The following is a 16,255-nucleotide window of genomic DNA, read 5'->3' as shown; positions in this document are numbered from 1 at the left end:
AATCAAAGATAAAATTCAATCCAACAATAGCTTTAAGAAAAGAGAATCAATAGGTTTGCTAAAACTATTTAAGCAAATAGTTTCCAATCAAAATGAAAAGTTCATTTAGGTTCTAATCATTCATAATCTGCATTCACAATTAGAACTAATTGCTACTATTAATCCAAGTACAAAACTAACTGATTTTGCAAATATATTTAGCATAAATGAATATTGCAATAATAAGAACAATAGTTGATTGTCAATTCAAACAATATTCATAAGATTTAAATAAGAACTTTTCAACAATCAAAAGTATATTAAATAGAGGAATTTTTACAATGAGTAATTAGAAGTTTCCACTCAACCTTCCACAAGAAATGAAAATTTAAGCTTGAAGCTCCATAATCATGGCAAAACAAAAATGAAAAAGAAGTATTTTAATGAAAAATTACAGGATGATACCATTCCTAAGCTTTCTTGCCTATTTATAAAGATTTGATGAAGCTTCTTGCTATTGGATTTGCTCATCATTCCTCTCTGCAAGTCGCCTCCTAAACCCCTCTAAATATCCAATTGAAAATGAAAGCCGAAATGAAAAAAGTGAAATAGCCGCCTAACCTACAGGCTGACGTGCGCGTGCTGCGTAAAACTCTGCGGGCCGCGCATCCTAGTTTGATCCGATTCTTTGCTTGCTTCTTCTTCTTTGCTTGAAATAATATATTTACATAATGACCTTCAAATAAAGCTAGAATTATCATCTAGAAAATTACATCAATAAAACTATTTTATAAAGTAATTTCTCTAATTGTTATATTGTTAAATCTAAATTCTATTTAATAAAACTGAAATTGAAATGGAAAAATACACAAAATAAGGTATTATCAGTTACAACAAATTTATAATGGGTTTAATAAAAAAAATTGATTATGTAAGACTGAATGAGAGAATTAAAAAAAATCAAAATGTCAAATTTTTTACAAATTTTACTAATTTCAGACATTGTCATTTTTTGGATCACAAGTCTAAGTTCTCGATTTTAAGTTTAGTTTTAATTGGATTAATGATGGTTAAATGCAACTAGATATTATCCGAATAATTTTTACATAAGATACGAATTATGGTTGAATTTGGATTTAAAAACTCAAATGCGAACACAAACACTATTCTTTATTTATTTATTTAGACTTATATCGAAACTTGACTAGTTGTTGAACATACAAAATTTAGAGTCCCATTTTATTTTAATTAAAATCTCAATGTCGTAATACGAAAGGGAGCATAATGTCATCTACTCATCTTATTAAAAAAAAAAGCATGAAAGAATACGCATATTTGTAGGAGAAAACATTAATCCATGAACAGGACCTTCATGAACACTTGACACATCAAGTGAGCATTGTGTTTTCATTGTCCAAAGAAAAACCTATACAAAGAAAGAACACACTGTATTAGAAAAGTTCTAAACACAATACTATCATAAAAGTGAAAGATATATATTAAATCATAGAGACCTTAAATGAATCTAAAGTTTCAACACATATAATTTTACCACTTTGATCAGCAGTCAATGAAATAAATTGCCTAGAAAATAGAGTAGTGATTGTCCTGAAGTTTCGGTATCAGAAAAGGTCCCATGCACGAACTGTTCCATCCGAAGAAGCACCTAAAAGGAGATGATTGTTGGCAAAAAAAAAGTAGACGGCTGTCACAGTACATTAAAAGGCTATGATTGTTGGCCAGACCTCTAATGCTCCATCACAACCATCCATTCCTTCCTCCATATCTCCACGCACCGCCTTCCACACCCCTATCGCCAGACACCCTTTATCCTTCCCTCATCCTGATAACCACCACTTATACCCACTCCCGTTCCCCTATCTCGAACCCAATCTGAACCATTGAAACCCCCTTACAAAACAAAAAAACAAAAGAGGGTATTGTAAAATCATACACAATTATAATCTTTTTTCACCTAAAAACAGCTAAAGTTATTAACTTTAAACTGCACTTAATTGAGCTATATTACCATGAGACTTTATTTGAAATTAAAATGATTATCCCCAAGTTGAAATTATATAAGCCTTGAGCATCAATGAATAAAATCTATCTAGAATTAATTTTACTTTTTTAAGCCAAAACTTCTTGTTTGATATGAAGAACACCCAATTGCACAATGATTTAAATAATAGGATTAGCTACTATCTCCAAAAAAAATAATCCCAAAATTCTAATGCAAAAATCATTAACTCGAGTCTGAACTCCAGCATTTGCAGAACTATGCATAAAAATAGCCTAACAGTTAAGTTCAACACACTTATAATAATAATAATGATACCAAACTTTTTAAAAAGCAAATTAATACCTCCTTTAGGACTTCAAAAGGGAAACCAGAACCAGAAGGAGATAATAATAATAATAATTATTATTATTATTATAATATAATCATTGATGTTTTATATTTATCTAAGAAGTTGTGAAACTTGATTATTTGGCAAAGTAACAAATTCTAAGGTCAAAATTTAAATAAACCGGATCGGAACGAGTCATGTAAAATGTTAAATGGGCTGGAGTGGGTCAAAACCCATTTAAGTCCAATCCAGGTCAAAACCCATTTAAGTCCAATTCATTTTGACCCTTTTTAAAAATTCATAAAATAGTTTTTTTATTATACATTATGGTTCGTTGGATCAACTCACTTGTATATATATATATATATATAATATATCATTTAAAAATATTTAAAAAGTAGCAATTTTTTTCGCAATTAATTCTTATAATTATGCAGCTCGGCCCGACCCTTCATACCAATGGCTGTTAATAAAAAAGTAGCAATTTTTTTTGCAATTAATCCTTAAAATTATGCAGCCTAGCCCGACCTTTTACACCAAAGCCCGCTAATAACCCGTTAAAATGTGACCTAATTCTTAACCCGTTAGATCGATCCGTCCCGTTGAACACCTCCAGTGACACTTATGTGAAGTAGGATCCAATCATCCAAGTCATTTACAATTAAGAGTAATTATACTTTATGAAAATCTGATCAAGCTATGAATTTGACAATATATAATCACCTGATTACAGAACACACTTTTAAGGGATAAATACTTCTACAATCTAATTTCAATTCCATAGACTACTTGCTCTCATACCATTTAACAGCTCGGTTTGATTTTCACTACCTTTAAAAGACCTCATAAAATGGTATACCAGATACGATAATTAATTTCAAACCGCCTGTTCTTGATCATCCTCATTAATCAATTTGTTCATCTCCTCGTTTGTGGATGTTCTGTCAACCTTATGAGTATTGAATATCGATGGGCAATGCAACCCTTTTCTGGGTTTTCTTCTCAGGCAAAAGCTTCCTTACAATTCCCATGGCAATCAACAACGCCCTGTTCCATGCTGCTCAGTTAAAGGCTTTGTGAGGAGCAAGTAAAATAACAGCAGCCTTTCCTGCTATCGTCACCTGAAATCCAATGGACAGATTGAATACTAATTCCTGTCTGGGATCTATTATCGAATCGACCAACCATATCATTTTTCAACACTTAAAGATAGGTGACGGAGATTAGACACTACTCTCATTGGCACTCGGTCATGTAACCGGGTCTAACATAAGTACCCGAGTTGGGCTAATTTAGCAAATTGTGTTACAATAATAACATTAGGTTGTTGGAAATGAATCAATTACTCTCGTGTATAGGGTTTGAAAGGATCGAATGTTGCTTCTTGGTACTTGGTAGCAAACGTCACATGTAAAAAATAGTGCACATAATTTAATAATTTATTTTAATTTGTTCGCTTAAAATAAAAACCAAAAAACTATAAATATTTAGCTCATCGAAATAAATCATAGACAAAATAGCATAGACAAAGTAAATAAATTAAACTTAGATCTCAAAATTAATCAGAAATCAGAATAGATGAAGCACAGCTCCTAAGTTATAATTTACTCTGGTTTTTACCATAAAACCTAAGTAATGAGATTTTATTTACATAAAAAATATAATTGTAAAAAGACTAAATTAAAAACAGAATAAATTTGGGGTTCAATTCATTTGCAAACAAAAACCCAAAAATCAAAAACAATATTCGGAATCATTAGATTGAAGAATTTACATTTAAAATCAAATTCAATAAATAAAGGAGAGAACATGAAATACCCAAAAAGGTCAACGAACAATAGGAGAAAGTTGAAGATAATCAAGCATCAAAATGAAGATGATGATGAAGTTAGTAAATTACTCAAAGTAAACCCCCTTATAAAATCCCCATTAAAACCTACAAAAAAAAGCAAGTAAAAAGGATAAATTGCTGAAAAATCAAAAAATAAACCTGGTTACCTGAAAATGAAGATGACGATTTGAGTTATTGTTTCTTCAAAACCAAATCAATATCAGAAAAATCAAAAGAAATAAGAACGAATTGGAGGAGGAGATTACCAGGTTTGGAGGAGGAGAAGCAGGAATAGATGAGTGAGTTAAACTAAAGCAGCCATTCCTGTAATCACAGCAAGAAAAGCTTTCCACCATTGGAGGTTGTCTTCGTACCCATAGAGTTACAGCTTGTACAGGGGTTCGTTTTCCTCCCTTCATTATTGAAAATGATTAGTGGGTTAATTGAGAAAACTATGGGAAATTGGAGAAGATTTTGCAGAGATTATTAATTTGGAAAGACCAGAAAAAAAATTGAGAATCAAACAAAAACCCTAATTTTCACAAAACCCTAAATTTTTTGTGTAAAAATGAAAACTCTGATAAAAAAAATACCTTGTTCAGATTGAGAGCAAAAATCAAATATGAGTTTTCAAATCAAACTGATAATATAAAAACCCAGCACCAAACGCACAATGAAAATCAAGTATTCAGATCTTCTCACTCAATCTTCATCTGCAAAAAAAACGCGCAACGAAAATCAAGTAATCAGATCTTCTCACTCAATCTTCATTGCTTCTCACTCAAGAACACCCCATGCCTTAAGACCTTGTGCACTGTACCGTCCAGATGCAAAATTATCAAGAGGATCCCCACAAAAAGGTGTTTTTATGCACAAATTAAAGAAGGAATCAAATAAAAAGATGTAAATATGCGTCCAAAAATATTTCCTCTGTATTTTTTTCTTTTTTATATTTTTCATTTGAAAATTTAAAAATATTATCCTTATTTAAAATGATTCTATATTAGTAATTAATAGAATTTAACAAAATTATTACACTTACACTCTAATAAGAATAAAAATTAATTTACATTTTAATTCTCAATGTATTTATTTTACGTACACCTAATGAAATTTAATGACATTATTATACATACATTTTAATCAATTGAATTTTTATTGTTTATATTATTTTACCTAATTTTTATAATATCTATCGTGAAATTATTATTTATCTTGATTTCTTCCTATATTTTGAATAAAAAGAAAACAAACTGATAAAGTATTATTATAAATGAAAATATAAAATGAAAATGAAACATTTAATATTTAATATGAATTAAAGGAGTACCTTATTAATAAGAATTCAAACTTCCCGCCTTAAAAGGAAAATTTCCGCTAAAAGCATTCCATTCCGAAAACATCCGTTCTTAGAGTAATTGAGAAGAGGGAAAAAAGCCCTAATCATACAATTTCACCGGGAAATTGAACAATTTTCTTCAACGAAACCGGATGGTGAAAACTTGGCAACTATTTTTTGACGCCGGAGATGAACCCCGGTGGGAAATCTCTCCTCTTCCGGCACCTTCTCAACACCATAATCAACTCCACTCCTCTCCTCCTCCTCCTAATCTCCCTTCGTTCCACGATGTTTTACTTCAAGGTATTTCTTTCTTTCTGTCTTCTTACGAAACTTGTCTTCAATGCTTAATCCTATTCTAACAATTGATTGGCAATTGGCGCAGGATGTTCGAAGATTCTTGGATGTTGCGAGAAGCGTAATGTTGAAGGGTTTGATACTCCCATGTTTCGAACTGGATCAGGGAGCTCTGTTGTTTTGAAGAAATCATCTATTGCTAAAGCGTCTTCTGTTCTTGGTGATGATTTTTTCGCCGATTTTGATACTGGTTAGAGCTATTTCTTAGATACGTGTTTATGCTGAAATTTGTTATTTGCGTTTTGTTATTTTAGCTGTAATAATTTTTAATTCTCAGGTTCATTTTATGAGTTTAGTTATATTAAGATGACTAAATGAGGATGACTTATTGATAGAATTAACTTTTAGATTTTTTCAAAAATTAATTCAAACACTTGTAATTTGTGTGTAATTTATTCTTTTAGGAAAATCAAGCTGTAAAGGAAATGATTTTAGTTCTCCAAATTCCATGTTTCAAACGGGTTCAGGGAAGAGAGTAAATGTATCATCAGCTGGACTTCTTAGAGCTAAAACTTTGCTGGGTGTACATGAAATTAACGATGATTGCACCTTCCAAAGCATTCAGCCTCCAAAGAAGAAATTATGTCGAGTGCCGACAGTCTCTCATGAAAAAGGGACTGAGAATAATACATTCTGCTCAAAGTTGCCTTTTCATCTGAAGAATAATTCATCAGAAATTGATTTTGTTGATAAAGATATTGGTAAACTTATACGACCAGAGTTTTCTGATTCCACTATGAAACCATCTGCAATTAAGTTCCAAACTGCTGGTGGCAGGTTAATATCAGTTTCTAAAGATGCTTTACAGCGTGCCAGAAACCTTCTTGGTGATCCAGAGATGGACAGTCTTCAAAATGACGGTGGTGATGGTGCTTCCATGTTTTCATTTATCAGTCACAATAATACTGATGGGGGTGCTTTTAACAAGGAGAACAACACTGGTTCTTCCCATCAATGTAAACAAAACCCAAAGATCTTTGTATCACCAATGAAATTGTCTTCTCACAAAAAACCAGAAGGAAAATCCGAGACCTTGATCTCAGGAACCAACTTAAGGAAATTTGATGCTGAGGCAAGCATTAGCCACTCAAATGACAAACCATCTTTATCCTATCTGAACCCTTTCCAAGAAAAGCTCGATGTTTTTGATGCCACAGCTCAAAACTCTATGGTGAACAGTCCTGGTCCTAGTTCACATTTTCATAAATCTTCAAAACCATCTGGCCTGCCTTTAACTGATATTACAAACACTACAGCAATTGCCTCTGGCAGTAAGAAAGGAACAACCAATGATATAAAGAGACACGGGAGAAGAAGTTATGTTTCACCTTTTAAAACACCAAGGAGTTCCAAGTTCATCACATCATTGAACTGTAACCAGTTCTTAGTTCCTGATGGTGAGTTCATCAAATAAAATGAGGAGTTTGGCACAAATTCAGCAACCATCCTCACTTAACGATCTCTTTTTGATTCAGGATTGTCTGGTAGGGAAAGTGAGGCTCCATGTCCCCGGAAGAAGTTGTCTACCCATTATCCATTTCGGCATTCAAGGTTATATATCAAAGATTTCTTTAAAGTGCCACCGCCCTACACAAAGGAGGTATGCAATATCCCAATTGGTATTTTTTATTTAAGTACTCTGACTTAATATAACTAAATCTAACATGTAAACCTTACGTTCTGTTATAGTTGGAGCATCTTTCTGCAGAAGTGCGTCAATTGAATCCTCAAAATTCAGAGAGATACTCATTTTGTGATGGATCTCAGTCAATTGGTGTTGAAAATTTCTACCATATGTTGGTTCAGTCTGGAGCTTCATTGCAATATGCATCAAAAGAGTAATTTATTTCATTCTTCTCTCACCTCCTCTACCCAGGCGCATATTAATTGTACTGACAGCAATGATTAGTTAGTAGTTTTCTATAAATTACTTTTTTTTAAATCACAGAAAAAGGATAAATAACATTTTTTTAAAATATTGTCGACTGTTACTTGACATTAGAACTTAGATGGATTGAATGCATTTAACTTTTTTTGTACTAACGGTGCTTTGTATATATATATATATATATATATATATATATATATATATATATATATATATATTATATTATATATATATATATATATATATATATATATATATGTATATATATATATATGTATATATATATATATATGTGTGTATATATATATATATATATATATATATATATATATATATATATATATATATATATATATATATATATATATATATATACACGTACTTTCGAAAATGTAGGACTGATACATTACAACTTGCTTTTGTATAAGCTATACCATGAAATCTATTTACATTGATTGCTAATTGCACCTCAGTAAGGGATATTAGTATTCGGGTGGTTAATCCCACATCGATGAATAGATTGTGTTATAAGTCATTGGAGGCTTTCCTTCCATAGCCATATGGTTTTGGGATGTTATCTCTTTGGCTTATGAAATGTGTGCACGCAGCTCTAGTTAGGCTACCTGGCCTCCCTCCTCCAACAAACAGCCAGAAAAAGTTGGTACCCTCTGTTTACGGTTTTCATTTATAAGGCAGTAATAGTGTCATGGATCAGGAACGAGTCAGGCCCAACATCACAAAAGTCTATTCTAAAAAGGGGGGGAAGCAGTAAAACAGAATGACACAAGGCATTTACAAATCTGTTACAAAAAGAATCTTTTCGGTTGTTATTGCTTGATGAGCTGTAGGGGGATATTCTAGAACATGTATAGTAGTGTATAAAGAAAAGGGGGCATAGATTTCTTTTATGCTTGCAGTACAATTTGGAGTGTATTTACACTATGGGAGTTAATGAGTCACTTTAAGAACTCAGGGGAGTACAGTGCTCTCTATTACATAATACAAGCATTTTATTTTCTCTATCTCTCTTCTTTCTTCTTTCTCTTTTCTTTTCACCTGAATTACTGCTTTCTGCCATTGGTTACTTGTGTTTCTGCATTATAGACAGCTCCTGAACCCACCACATAACGGTACCCTCTGTTTACGGTTTTTATTTATTAGCCAGTAACAGTGTCCTTCGCACCCTTGGCTCCTAAATTTATATGGTATTCTACTATTTTTTGGATGAGGACATTCTACGAGGCTATGAGCTATACAGTTTGCAATGCACATTGATGTAATTGTTATTTAAGTGATTTAGTTGAACATTTTCTGCTTTTCAGCATTGCCACAGAACAAAATTGAAATACTGAGCTATTGAGAAAACTTGTGGAGTGCTTATTACTAACATGACTTTAGTCTTGTGAACTAAGTTTTCTTCTCCTTCCTGATAGGTGGGTTGCAAATCACTACAAGTGGATTGTGTGGAAACTTGCAAGCTATGAGAGATGTTATTCACCTAAATTTTTGAAGAAATTTCTTACGGTTTTGAATGTGTTTGAGGAGTTAAAATATAGGTAGATGGCAGTCATGTTTTATCATTTTGACTTTTTTTTTTTTTTGTGTTTTCAGGTGATATGACACTATTTTCTTGTGCACTTTGCAGATATGAACGTGAAGTTAATCATGGTCATCGTTCTGCAATTAAGAAAATTCTAGAAGGAGATGCATTGCCTTCTTCTACACTGGTGCTATGCGTTTCAAAGATAGAAAATCCAAATCCAAGTTTGGAAGGAAAGAGTAGCATTTCCACTATAGAGCTTACTGATGGGTGGTACTCAATACGTGCACAGTTGGATCACTTGCTGTCAAAGCAGCTTGCAGGTGGAAAATTATTCGTGGGACAAAAACTACAGGTAGTATCTCTGTATATAGCTCTCCTTAATTTGCTGTGAACGCTCCAATTCACAGTAGTGAATTTCAAATTTCAATGTTCATTTGTCTTGTAGATATGTAGAGCAGGGTTAAATGGCTGGGATGGACCTGTTTCACCTCTCAAGGTTTGTTTTGTCTTTGAGTTCTTTTCTTGACTCAAAGCATTTCAGGTAGTTTATATGTGTGTTTTTGTTATAATGGAGATTTCTCATGCATTTTAATTGAACCTCAGGCATTGCCTACTGTTAGTTTAGTGATGCATATGAATGGAACATACAGAGTTAGCTGGGATGAACGTTTGGGATTCTGTAAGTGTCCATGTATGAATTATGTTTTCCGTAGGTTTTTGTAGTTGCTCAATGATAGTCTTTTATTATTGACTTGGCTCCTTCATCTGAATTCATTTTGAAATTGAAGGTAGAAGTGCATGTGCACCTTTGGCATTTAGGTGTATCAAGGATGGTGGAGGTATAGTCCCTTGTACTATTGTCGGAATCACAAGGATTTATCCTGTTCTTTATAAAGAAAGGTAACTTTCACTCTGCTTCACTTTTGAAATTTGTTTTTCTTTTCATAGAGTACTCTACACTCCAATAATGCTTTCTATAGGTTGAGGAATGGAGCATCTATTGTAAGGTCTGAAAAGTTGGAGGCTTCTTTTGCTCAGCTACATAATCAAAGGTGAGGTTTGCTTTGCCATTGTTGATGAATAGCAATCGTTTCCCCTTTCATTAATTATCACTTTTGTTCTGTGGTCTAGTTCTACTTCTATTGCAACTAATACCATTGTTAGCAAGATCTATAATTGTTTCTCTCTGATCTAATGATCACTATTCAATCCTTGGTATTAAAAAGTGCACCTTGCTTTTCACTATTTAATCTTTAGTTATGTAGCCGTTTATACATATCACTGTGAATTAGCATCTCAGCATGTGTACTTGCAATGTTTTGAATTGTTCTTTCTCAATTTAATGTGGTAGATCTTACTTAGGCACCTGACAATATATCTTAGAACTTAGAAGTATTATTTATTCTACTTTCTTCACCATGTGATCTTGGCTGGCTGATACAAACTCATGGGTAAAAGTAAGTTTTGTGTGGATCTCTCAGGCATTGTTGCAATATTTTAATTATGTATTTCTAACTATACAAGTTTCTGTCTATTAAATATAAGATCTTGCTAGCTTGAAACTAGCAATAAGAATATGAAATATATATTAACTTTGTTTGAGGAGCTTAGAAGAGGAAAAGATAGACCGAAGATGACATAGATTTTTGCATTGAAGAATGACATGAATAATTGAGATTTGTCCAAAGATGACATAGAGTATTGGATTAAAGAATGACATGAAGAATTGAGATTTGCAATAGCATAAGGCAATACATAAGAATGTGTAGAGGATGAAAATATCCATAGATGATGATTGGAATTGAATTTCTTAGTTGTAGATTATATAAGATAGAGTCGAATAAACTCTAAACTTCCCTTGATAATCTATTTTTGTTGATATAGACGACTTAATATTGTTGGGATTAAAGCCTGGCATTGTTGACTACTTTAACAGTATAATCCAAAACCTTAGCTGCTATGCACAACTACAGTAGGAACCACACAGCTTGTGTTCCATGACCATCATTGACATTTGGCTGTGTATAGTAATTTCATGATGTATGCAGCCTGACAGGATCAAACTGCTTTATTTTGATGATTTCAGTATTGAGGTCAGAAAGAGTAAGTACTTTGTCATAGCAGAGAACTTTCCCACCTTGTCAGGATTAAGGGATCTTGAGAATTGAGATGACGCTATATTTCAATTTGTCTACACACCTTTGATCAACACAAACATGAAAAGATTACAAAAGAATTATGATATTAGAAAGATTTTTTGCTATGATTTGATTCAAGTTTTTACATGCAGGCGCTCTAACATCATAGAAGGTATTACATCAGACTTTCAGAAAGATTCAATCGGTTCTTCCATTGAGGATGACTATGATAGTGAAGGGGCAAAGATTCTAAAGATGCTGGAAAGTGCTGCCGAACCAGAACTGTTGATGGCTGAGATGAGTCCCGAGCAACTAGCACTATTCTCTAAATACCAAGCTAAAGTTGAGGTACATTCTTACTTTTTGGCTTTGATGAGATTCTAAATTGTATCTTGTTGCTTCTATAATGCCTTTACTGCAGGAAAAAAGGAAGGCCGACTTGCAAAGATTGATTGTGAAAGCCCTTGAAGATGCAAGCTTAAACGCAAGAGATGTAACCCAATTTATGCGAGTGAGGGTCGTTGGACTAAAAAATAAAGGACAGCGCGAAGGGGAAGTCCTAAGGAAGGGTTTAATTACAATTTGGAATCCTACCGAACAACAGGTAGATAGAGGGTAACTAATCAGAAATATTTTTTGTTGCATGTTTCAAAACTTAAGCCTTACCTATCATGTTGACTTGATTTTTTTTTCTTCTGATTAATGCTCTTTGATTGTCTGATTCTAGTAATGACTTTTTTACTTATCAGAAGCTTGAACTGGTAGAGGGGGAGGCTTATGCTATTTCAGGCCTTACGCCGTTGCATGCTGATTTAGATACACTTTATCTACATGATAGAGGACGGAACAATAAATGGAAGAAATTAACTTTGAAAGAGAGGGAACTATTTGGGTAAGTATGTGCCTTGTGGATTGTAAAGTTCCAATGAAGTGAAGCTAATTTAATCTGGCTAATTCTTAAATTAGGCCCTTCTTCGATCCTCCCAAGCCGGTATTGTTATCTAGAATAGAGGAAGTCTCCAGGTGATGCTCACTTTGTACCATTTATGAGCTATAATGTTTCTGTTTTCAGTATATGAGGAAATGCATTTACTCACTGGAAAAGTTGGGTGAACAGTGAATTTGATACTGCTGTGTTGGTCTTACACGTTGGACCAGAGCTCTTATTTGGTCAGCACAAGAAGCAATGGGTGTTTGTTACCGATGGATCTGTCTGTGAGTTACAAACAGAAGAATCGGAAGTCTCGTTGCTGGCCATTACCTTTTCTACTACTTGCACAGGCGATGATTCAATTTCTCCATTTAATTTTAACCTCGTTGGGAACATAGTAAGTATGTTTAGTATTTGGAAATGTTTTCTATGGTATCCTTTTAGCTTTATGAACATATAATATATTACTCGGTTGTAAAATGTGAAATTTAGTAGATAGGAGAATTGAGTTGGAGAATGAGACAAAAAACAAGTGGATGATAGAATTGAATGGTTAAAATGAAGAAAAATATAAGTTTGTGGGTGAGACTTAAAAAAGGAGAGTGAGACCGTTGCCAAAAAAGAAAGGGTGCAATATTAGTGGTACAAACTAAAATGTAAAGTGGTGCTAATTAAACGGGACAAAGGGAAATTCTCTTAACACGGAGTATTTTGGCTAAGATGGAGGGTGTGGTGGTATATGTTTATTAAAAGAATAATGAATTAAATCAATTACCTTGATGAAGTATGTTGAGAATGTGAACAAAACAAAACCGATATTTTAGGTTCGAACTGTGGAATGGTATGGAAAAGGAGGGCTTAACCAGTATTTTTGTGGAAAGCTGGTTATTTGTAGCAATGGTGTGCTATATCTTATGTTTAACTGCAGTGATCTATGTTCATGTAGTCAGCTGTCAATATTGCTTTAATGGGCTTGCATCAAAACGTGATTCCACCATAGTGCTCTCTTATTCTTCCTTAATTGTTCTATAGGTTGGCTTTCGTGATCTCACAAAGAGAGACAAGGATCACGGGAATTGTATGTGGGTAGCAGAAGCTACAGAAAATTCAACATATTACCTAAACTATGATCATCCTTCTTGCTCACATCTTAAAGATTCATTTGAACGGGTCAAGAGATGGAAGCAGAGTGCTAGCGTGGTAGGCATCTTCATTATACAATAACTCTGCTCAATAATTCTGATGGTCGCTGTCCTAAACCATTGTGTACATGATACAGACAATTGAAAAGCTCCGGACGAAGGTTTTCCATATACTTGATGGTCCTGCTCCTAAGGCTAGAACGTTGAGGCTGTTGTCTGATTAATTGATTGCCTTGTAAGTTCATATGCTAACTCTTAGTAAGATTAACAAGTATACTTTTAGATCATTGTATGTATGAATGTAGCTTCCTGCTGATGCATGACAGCATTATTCTAAATTCATGGTGACTCGAAGGTTTACATACTTACTAGAGGGAGGAAAGATGATAAACTATACCCATAAATGAGGATGCGACCATGGAGTCTCCAACTCGAAAGATACCAACAAAGGAAAGCAAACAAGACAAGACAAAAAACACGACAAGGCAATGCAAGATAAAAATTAGGCTAATAACATGACCAAATAAATAAAAACAATCATAAAGGCAGAACAGTAAAAAAGACATAGGTGACGTACACTTAATAGGTTCTTTGATTGCAATGATACTTGACCATCCATGTGCTTGTTTACTTAATTGACAAATTGAAGTAATCTGGAAAACGTTCATACTAGTTATTGACATGAATACAAGTAAAATGCCAAGGCCTAGAATCCATGGGGAATTTAACAGTTGATACAAGTCATTGACATGAGTAATTAATAAAAAATTGATCACTTTTGGATGTTTTTTCTTCAAGCATGGAAGGGAAATTTCCTAGTGCTGATATTTTTTCTTTCTTTTGTAATGTCCTGCCTATGTGTGTTCAGCTCTCAGCTTTTGTTGGCGCGTATACCTAATGAATAAGGAAGCGTTTGCATGAATGACATGTGGAAATGTTGAATATAGTGTATGAGCTCTGTAAATTCAGTTAGCTTCTCCGTGTATCAAGTCACCACCCAAGTTCAGAGTTCAGACTAATTGGATGAAGCGCTCGTCAAAAAAAGAACCAGATGAAGCATGTATCTAAGGGTTGTATTTGGCCTTGTCTGGAATCTCATGATACGCATAACACACAATTGAACCTCTATGTTGCAGGGTGGACCTTTTTTGTTCATGGACTTGTGTCGATTCTTGTGCAATAGTATAATCAATTAATCAAAGGCTAACTCAAGTGTTCAGCTGACGAAGGGTGCTTTGGATGCAGATGCCATTGCGTAGGAGTTACTTGATATAGCCTTAAACCGCATTCATCTCTGTATGTTTCTGCTATTTGATTCGACTACGTAGTGTGAACCGGTATAGTTTTTGTAGGATCATACCAGTATTGTACAGGAGAGGAAACATGATATTTAATGAATAGTATGCGTCAGAGTATTGATTCAGCATCATCTGTAATTTTCCCAGCCCAATTCTGTCCCAAAGGAATAGCAAAATCATTGTCTAAAAAGAGCATCCGTTTTACACAAACTGAAGTTGGTTTACTCAAAGGTGATTGGAACTTGGAAGCATTTTAAGGAAGGCAAGGAAGGAGAGGGGAGGTTGACAAGGGGTTGGTTTGAGCTTAATTTTATATCTAGGGTTGCTGTAGGCTTTTGTTTATTTTGAGCTTAATTTTATATCTAAGGACTAGGGTATGAGGTTGACATTGATATATCTAAGGTTTTTGTTGACCTTTGTGAATTTTGAGCTTAATATTATCTTTAAGGTTGTTGAAGACCCTCTTACTTCATCTATTGTAAAAGGCACGCTTGGGAGAATAATTGAAATTAACTGCTAATTTTATTGCGTTTTGTATCCCATTATTAGTATGAGCTTAGCTTATGTTTGCCTTTTAGCATTTTATTATTTGATAGGTGAGTTTGTACATATTATTATTGAAAAAGGAATATTTTAGAAAAGAAAAAAGCCTAGCTAATTTGAAATAGTTAATGAGTGCCAAGAAAAAAAAATAAGAGATGAGAAGAGGGAATTTTCAATTTTTGCATCTCATATTGCTAGGTGTTAGTGACATAAAAAATGTGAGTCATAAGGTAGGGAATTAGGTAGACCATCATTAGAGGGATAATAAAATTTTCATAAATTCGTGAGATTTTTAATTTTTAAATCTTTGGTGGTCATTAATTGTAGATTACATTTATTTCTTTTGTCAGTAAGTTTTTTTTTTTTTTTTTTTTTTTTTTTTTTTTTTTTTTTTTTTTTGCTTTAATTCTTCACTTGTGTCTTTTAAATTGATAGATTTTAAGCTTATATTTATGTGCAATGATATACTTATGTCCATGTTTTATATCATATCTAGACTTATAGTGTTTATTAATACGTCCAAACTCAAGAGTAGAATTTATATCTACGTAGAAGGAATAATCCCAGTTTAAGCATGAAATGAGGTTATTACCAAATATTTATAGAATCATGAATTTGTAAATAAATATACGCCGATTAATCTTGAACTAATATGTCTTTGTTAACCTAGTAAAACAAAAGTGTGAGAATATTTGTAATTTAGATTTAGGATAAATTTCAGTTAAATACTTATTGGTTAAATTAACAAGACAAAAGTACGAGATTTAAGCTAATAAAATTTTAATCTAATAAGTTAGATAATAAGACAAAAAGTATGAAATTAATACATCGCTTTTATTACGCTTTTGATATGTAAATATATAAATTTTAAGGAACAGTTGATGTCCATATACAAATTGGGTGATTCTAATATCC

At 33.1% G+C, this 16,255-nt stretch overlaps 1 protein-coding gene and 1 long non-coding RNA gene across 6 annotated transcripts; one reads left to right on the top strand and one right to left on the bottom strand.

Moving 5' to 3' along the window:
• Positions 1 to 314: 314 nt before the first annotated feature.
• LOC130804406 (uncharacterized) lies at positions 315 to 5,144 on the bottom strand. 4 transcript variants are annotated; one of them, XR_009040011.1, is made up of 3 exons: positions 4,755 to 5,086; positions 1,348 to 4,574; positions 315 to 715 (listed from the first exon to the last, which is right to left on the bottom strand). It is a non-coding gene; the product is annotated as an uncharacterized LOC130804406 (long non-coding RNA). The 4 variants fall into 4 exon arrangements; XR_009040013.1 differs by lacking the exon at positions 315 to 715 and having other exon boundaries at positions 3,008 to 3,451; positions 4,428 to 4,574; positions 4,755 to 5,144; XR_009040012.1 differs by lacking the exon at positions 315 to 715 and having other exon boundaries at positions 3,008 to 3,451; positions 4,149 to 4,574; positions 4,755 to 5,073.
• Positions 5,145 to 5,389: 245 nt separating this feature from the next.
• Positions 5,390 to 15,896, top strand: LOC130803857 (protein BREAST CANCER SUSCEPTIBILITY 2 homolog B-like). Of its 2 annotated transcripts, none has more exons than XM_057668069.1 (19): positions 5,390 to 5,803; positions 5,886 to 6,047; positions 6,262 to 7,254; positions 7,333 to 7,457; positions 7,547 to 7,695; positions 9,179 to 9,301; positions 9,391 to 9,640; positions 9,734 to 9,784; positions 9,892 to 9,979; positions 10,077 to 10,188; positions 10,269 to 10,340; positions 11,579 to 11,774; positions 11,848 to 12,030; positions 12,176 to 12,318; positions 12,393 to 12,449; positions 12,544 to 12,754; positions 13,390 to 13,557; positions 13,637 to 13,734; positions 14,368 to 15,896. In XM_057668069.1, the coding sequence occupies exons 1-18, from the start codon at positions 5,653 to 5,655 to the stop codon at positions 13,721 to 13,723; spliced, it is 3,321 nt and encodes a 1,106-aa protein (XP_057524052.1). In that variant the 5' UTR covers positions 5,390 to 5,652; the 3' UTR covers positions 13,724 to 13,734; positions 14,368 to 15,896. The 2 variants fall into 2 exon arrangements, with proteins under 2 accessions (XP_057524052.1, XP_057524053.1); XM_057668070.1 differs by having other exon boundaries at positions 9,892 to 9,967; positions 14,368 to 15,895.
• The last annotated feature ends 359 nt before the right edge of the window (positions 15,897 to 16,255 follow it).

This window comes from Amaranthus tricolor, chromosome 17 (genome assembly GCF_026212465.1).
Source record: "Amaranthus tricolor cultivar Red isolate AtriRed21 chromosome 17, ASM2621246v1, whole genome shotgun sequence".
Classification (NCBI taxonomy): Eukaryota; Viridiplantae; Streptophyta; class Magnoliopsida; order Caryophyllales; family Amaranthaceae; genus Amaranthus; species Amaranthus tricolor.
Note: the sequence above shows the minus strand (reverse complement) of the source record. Positions and strands in the feature narration are given on the sequence as shown.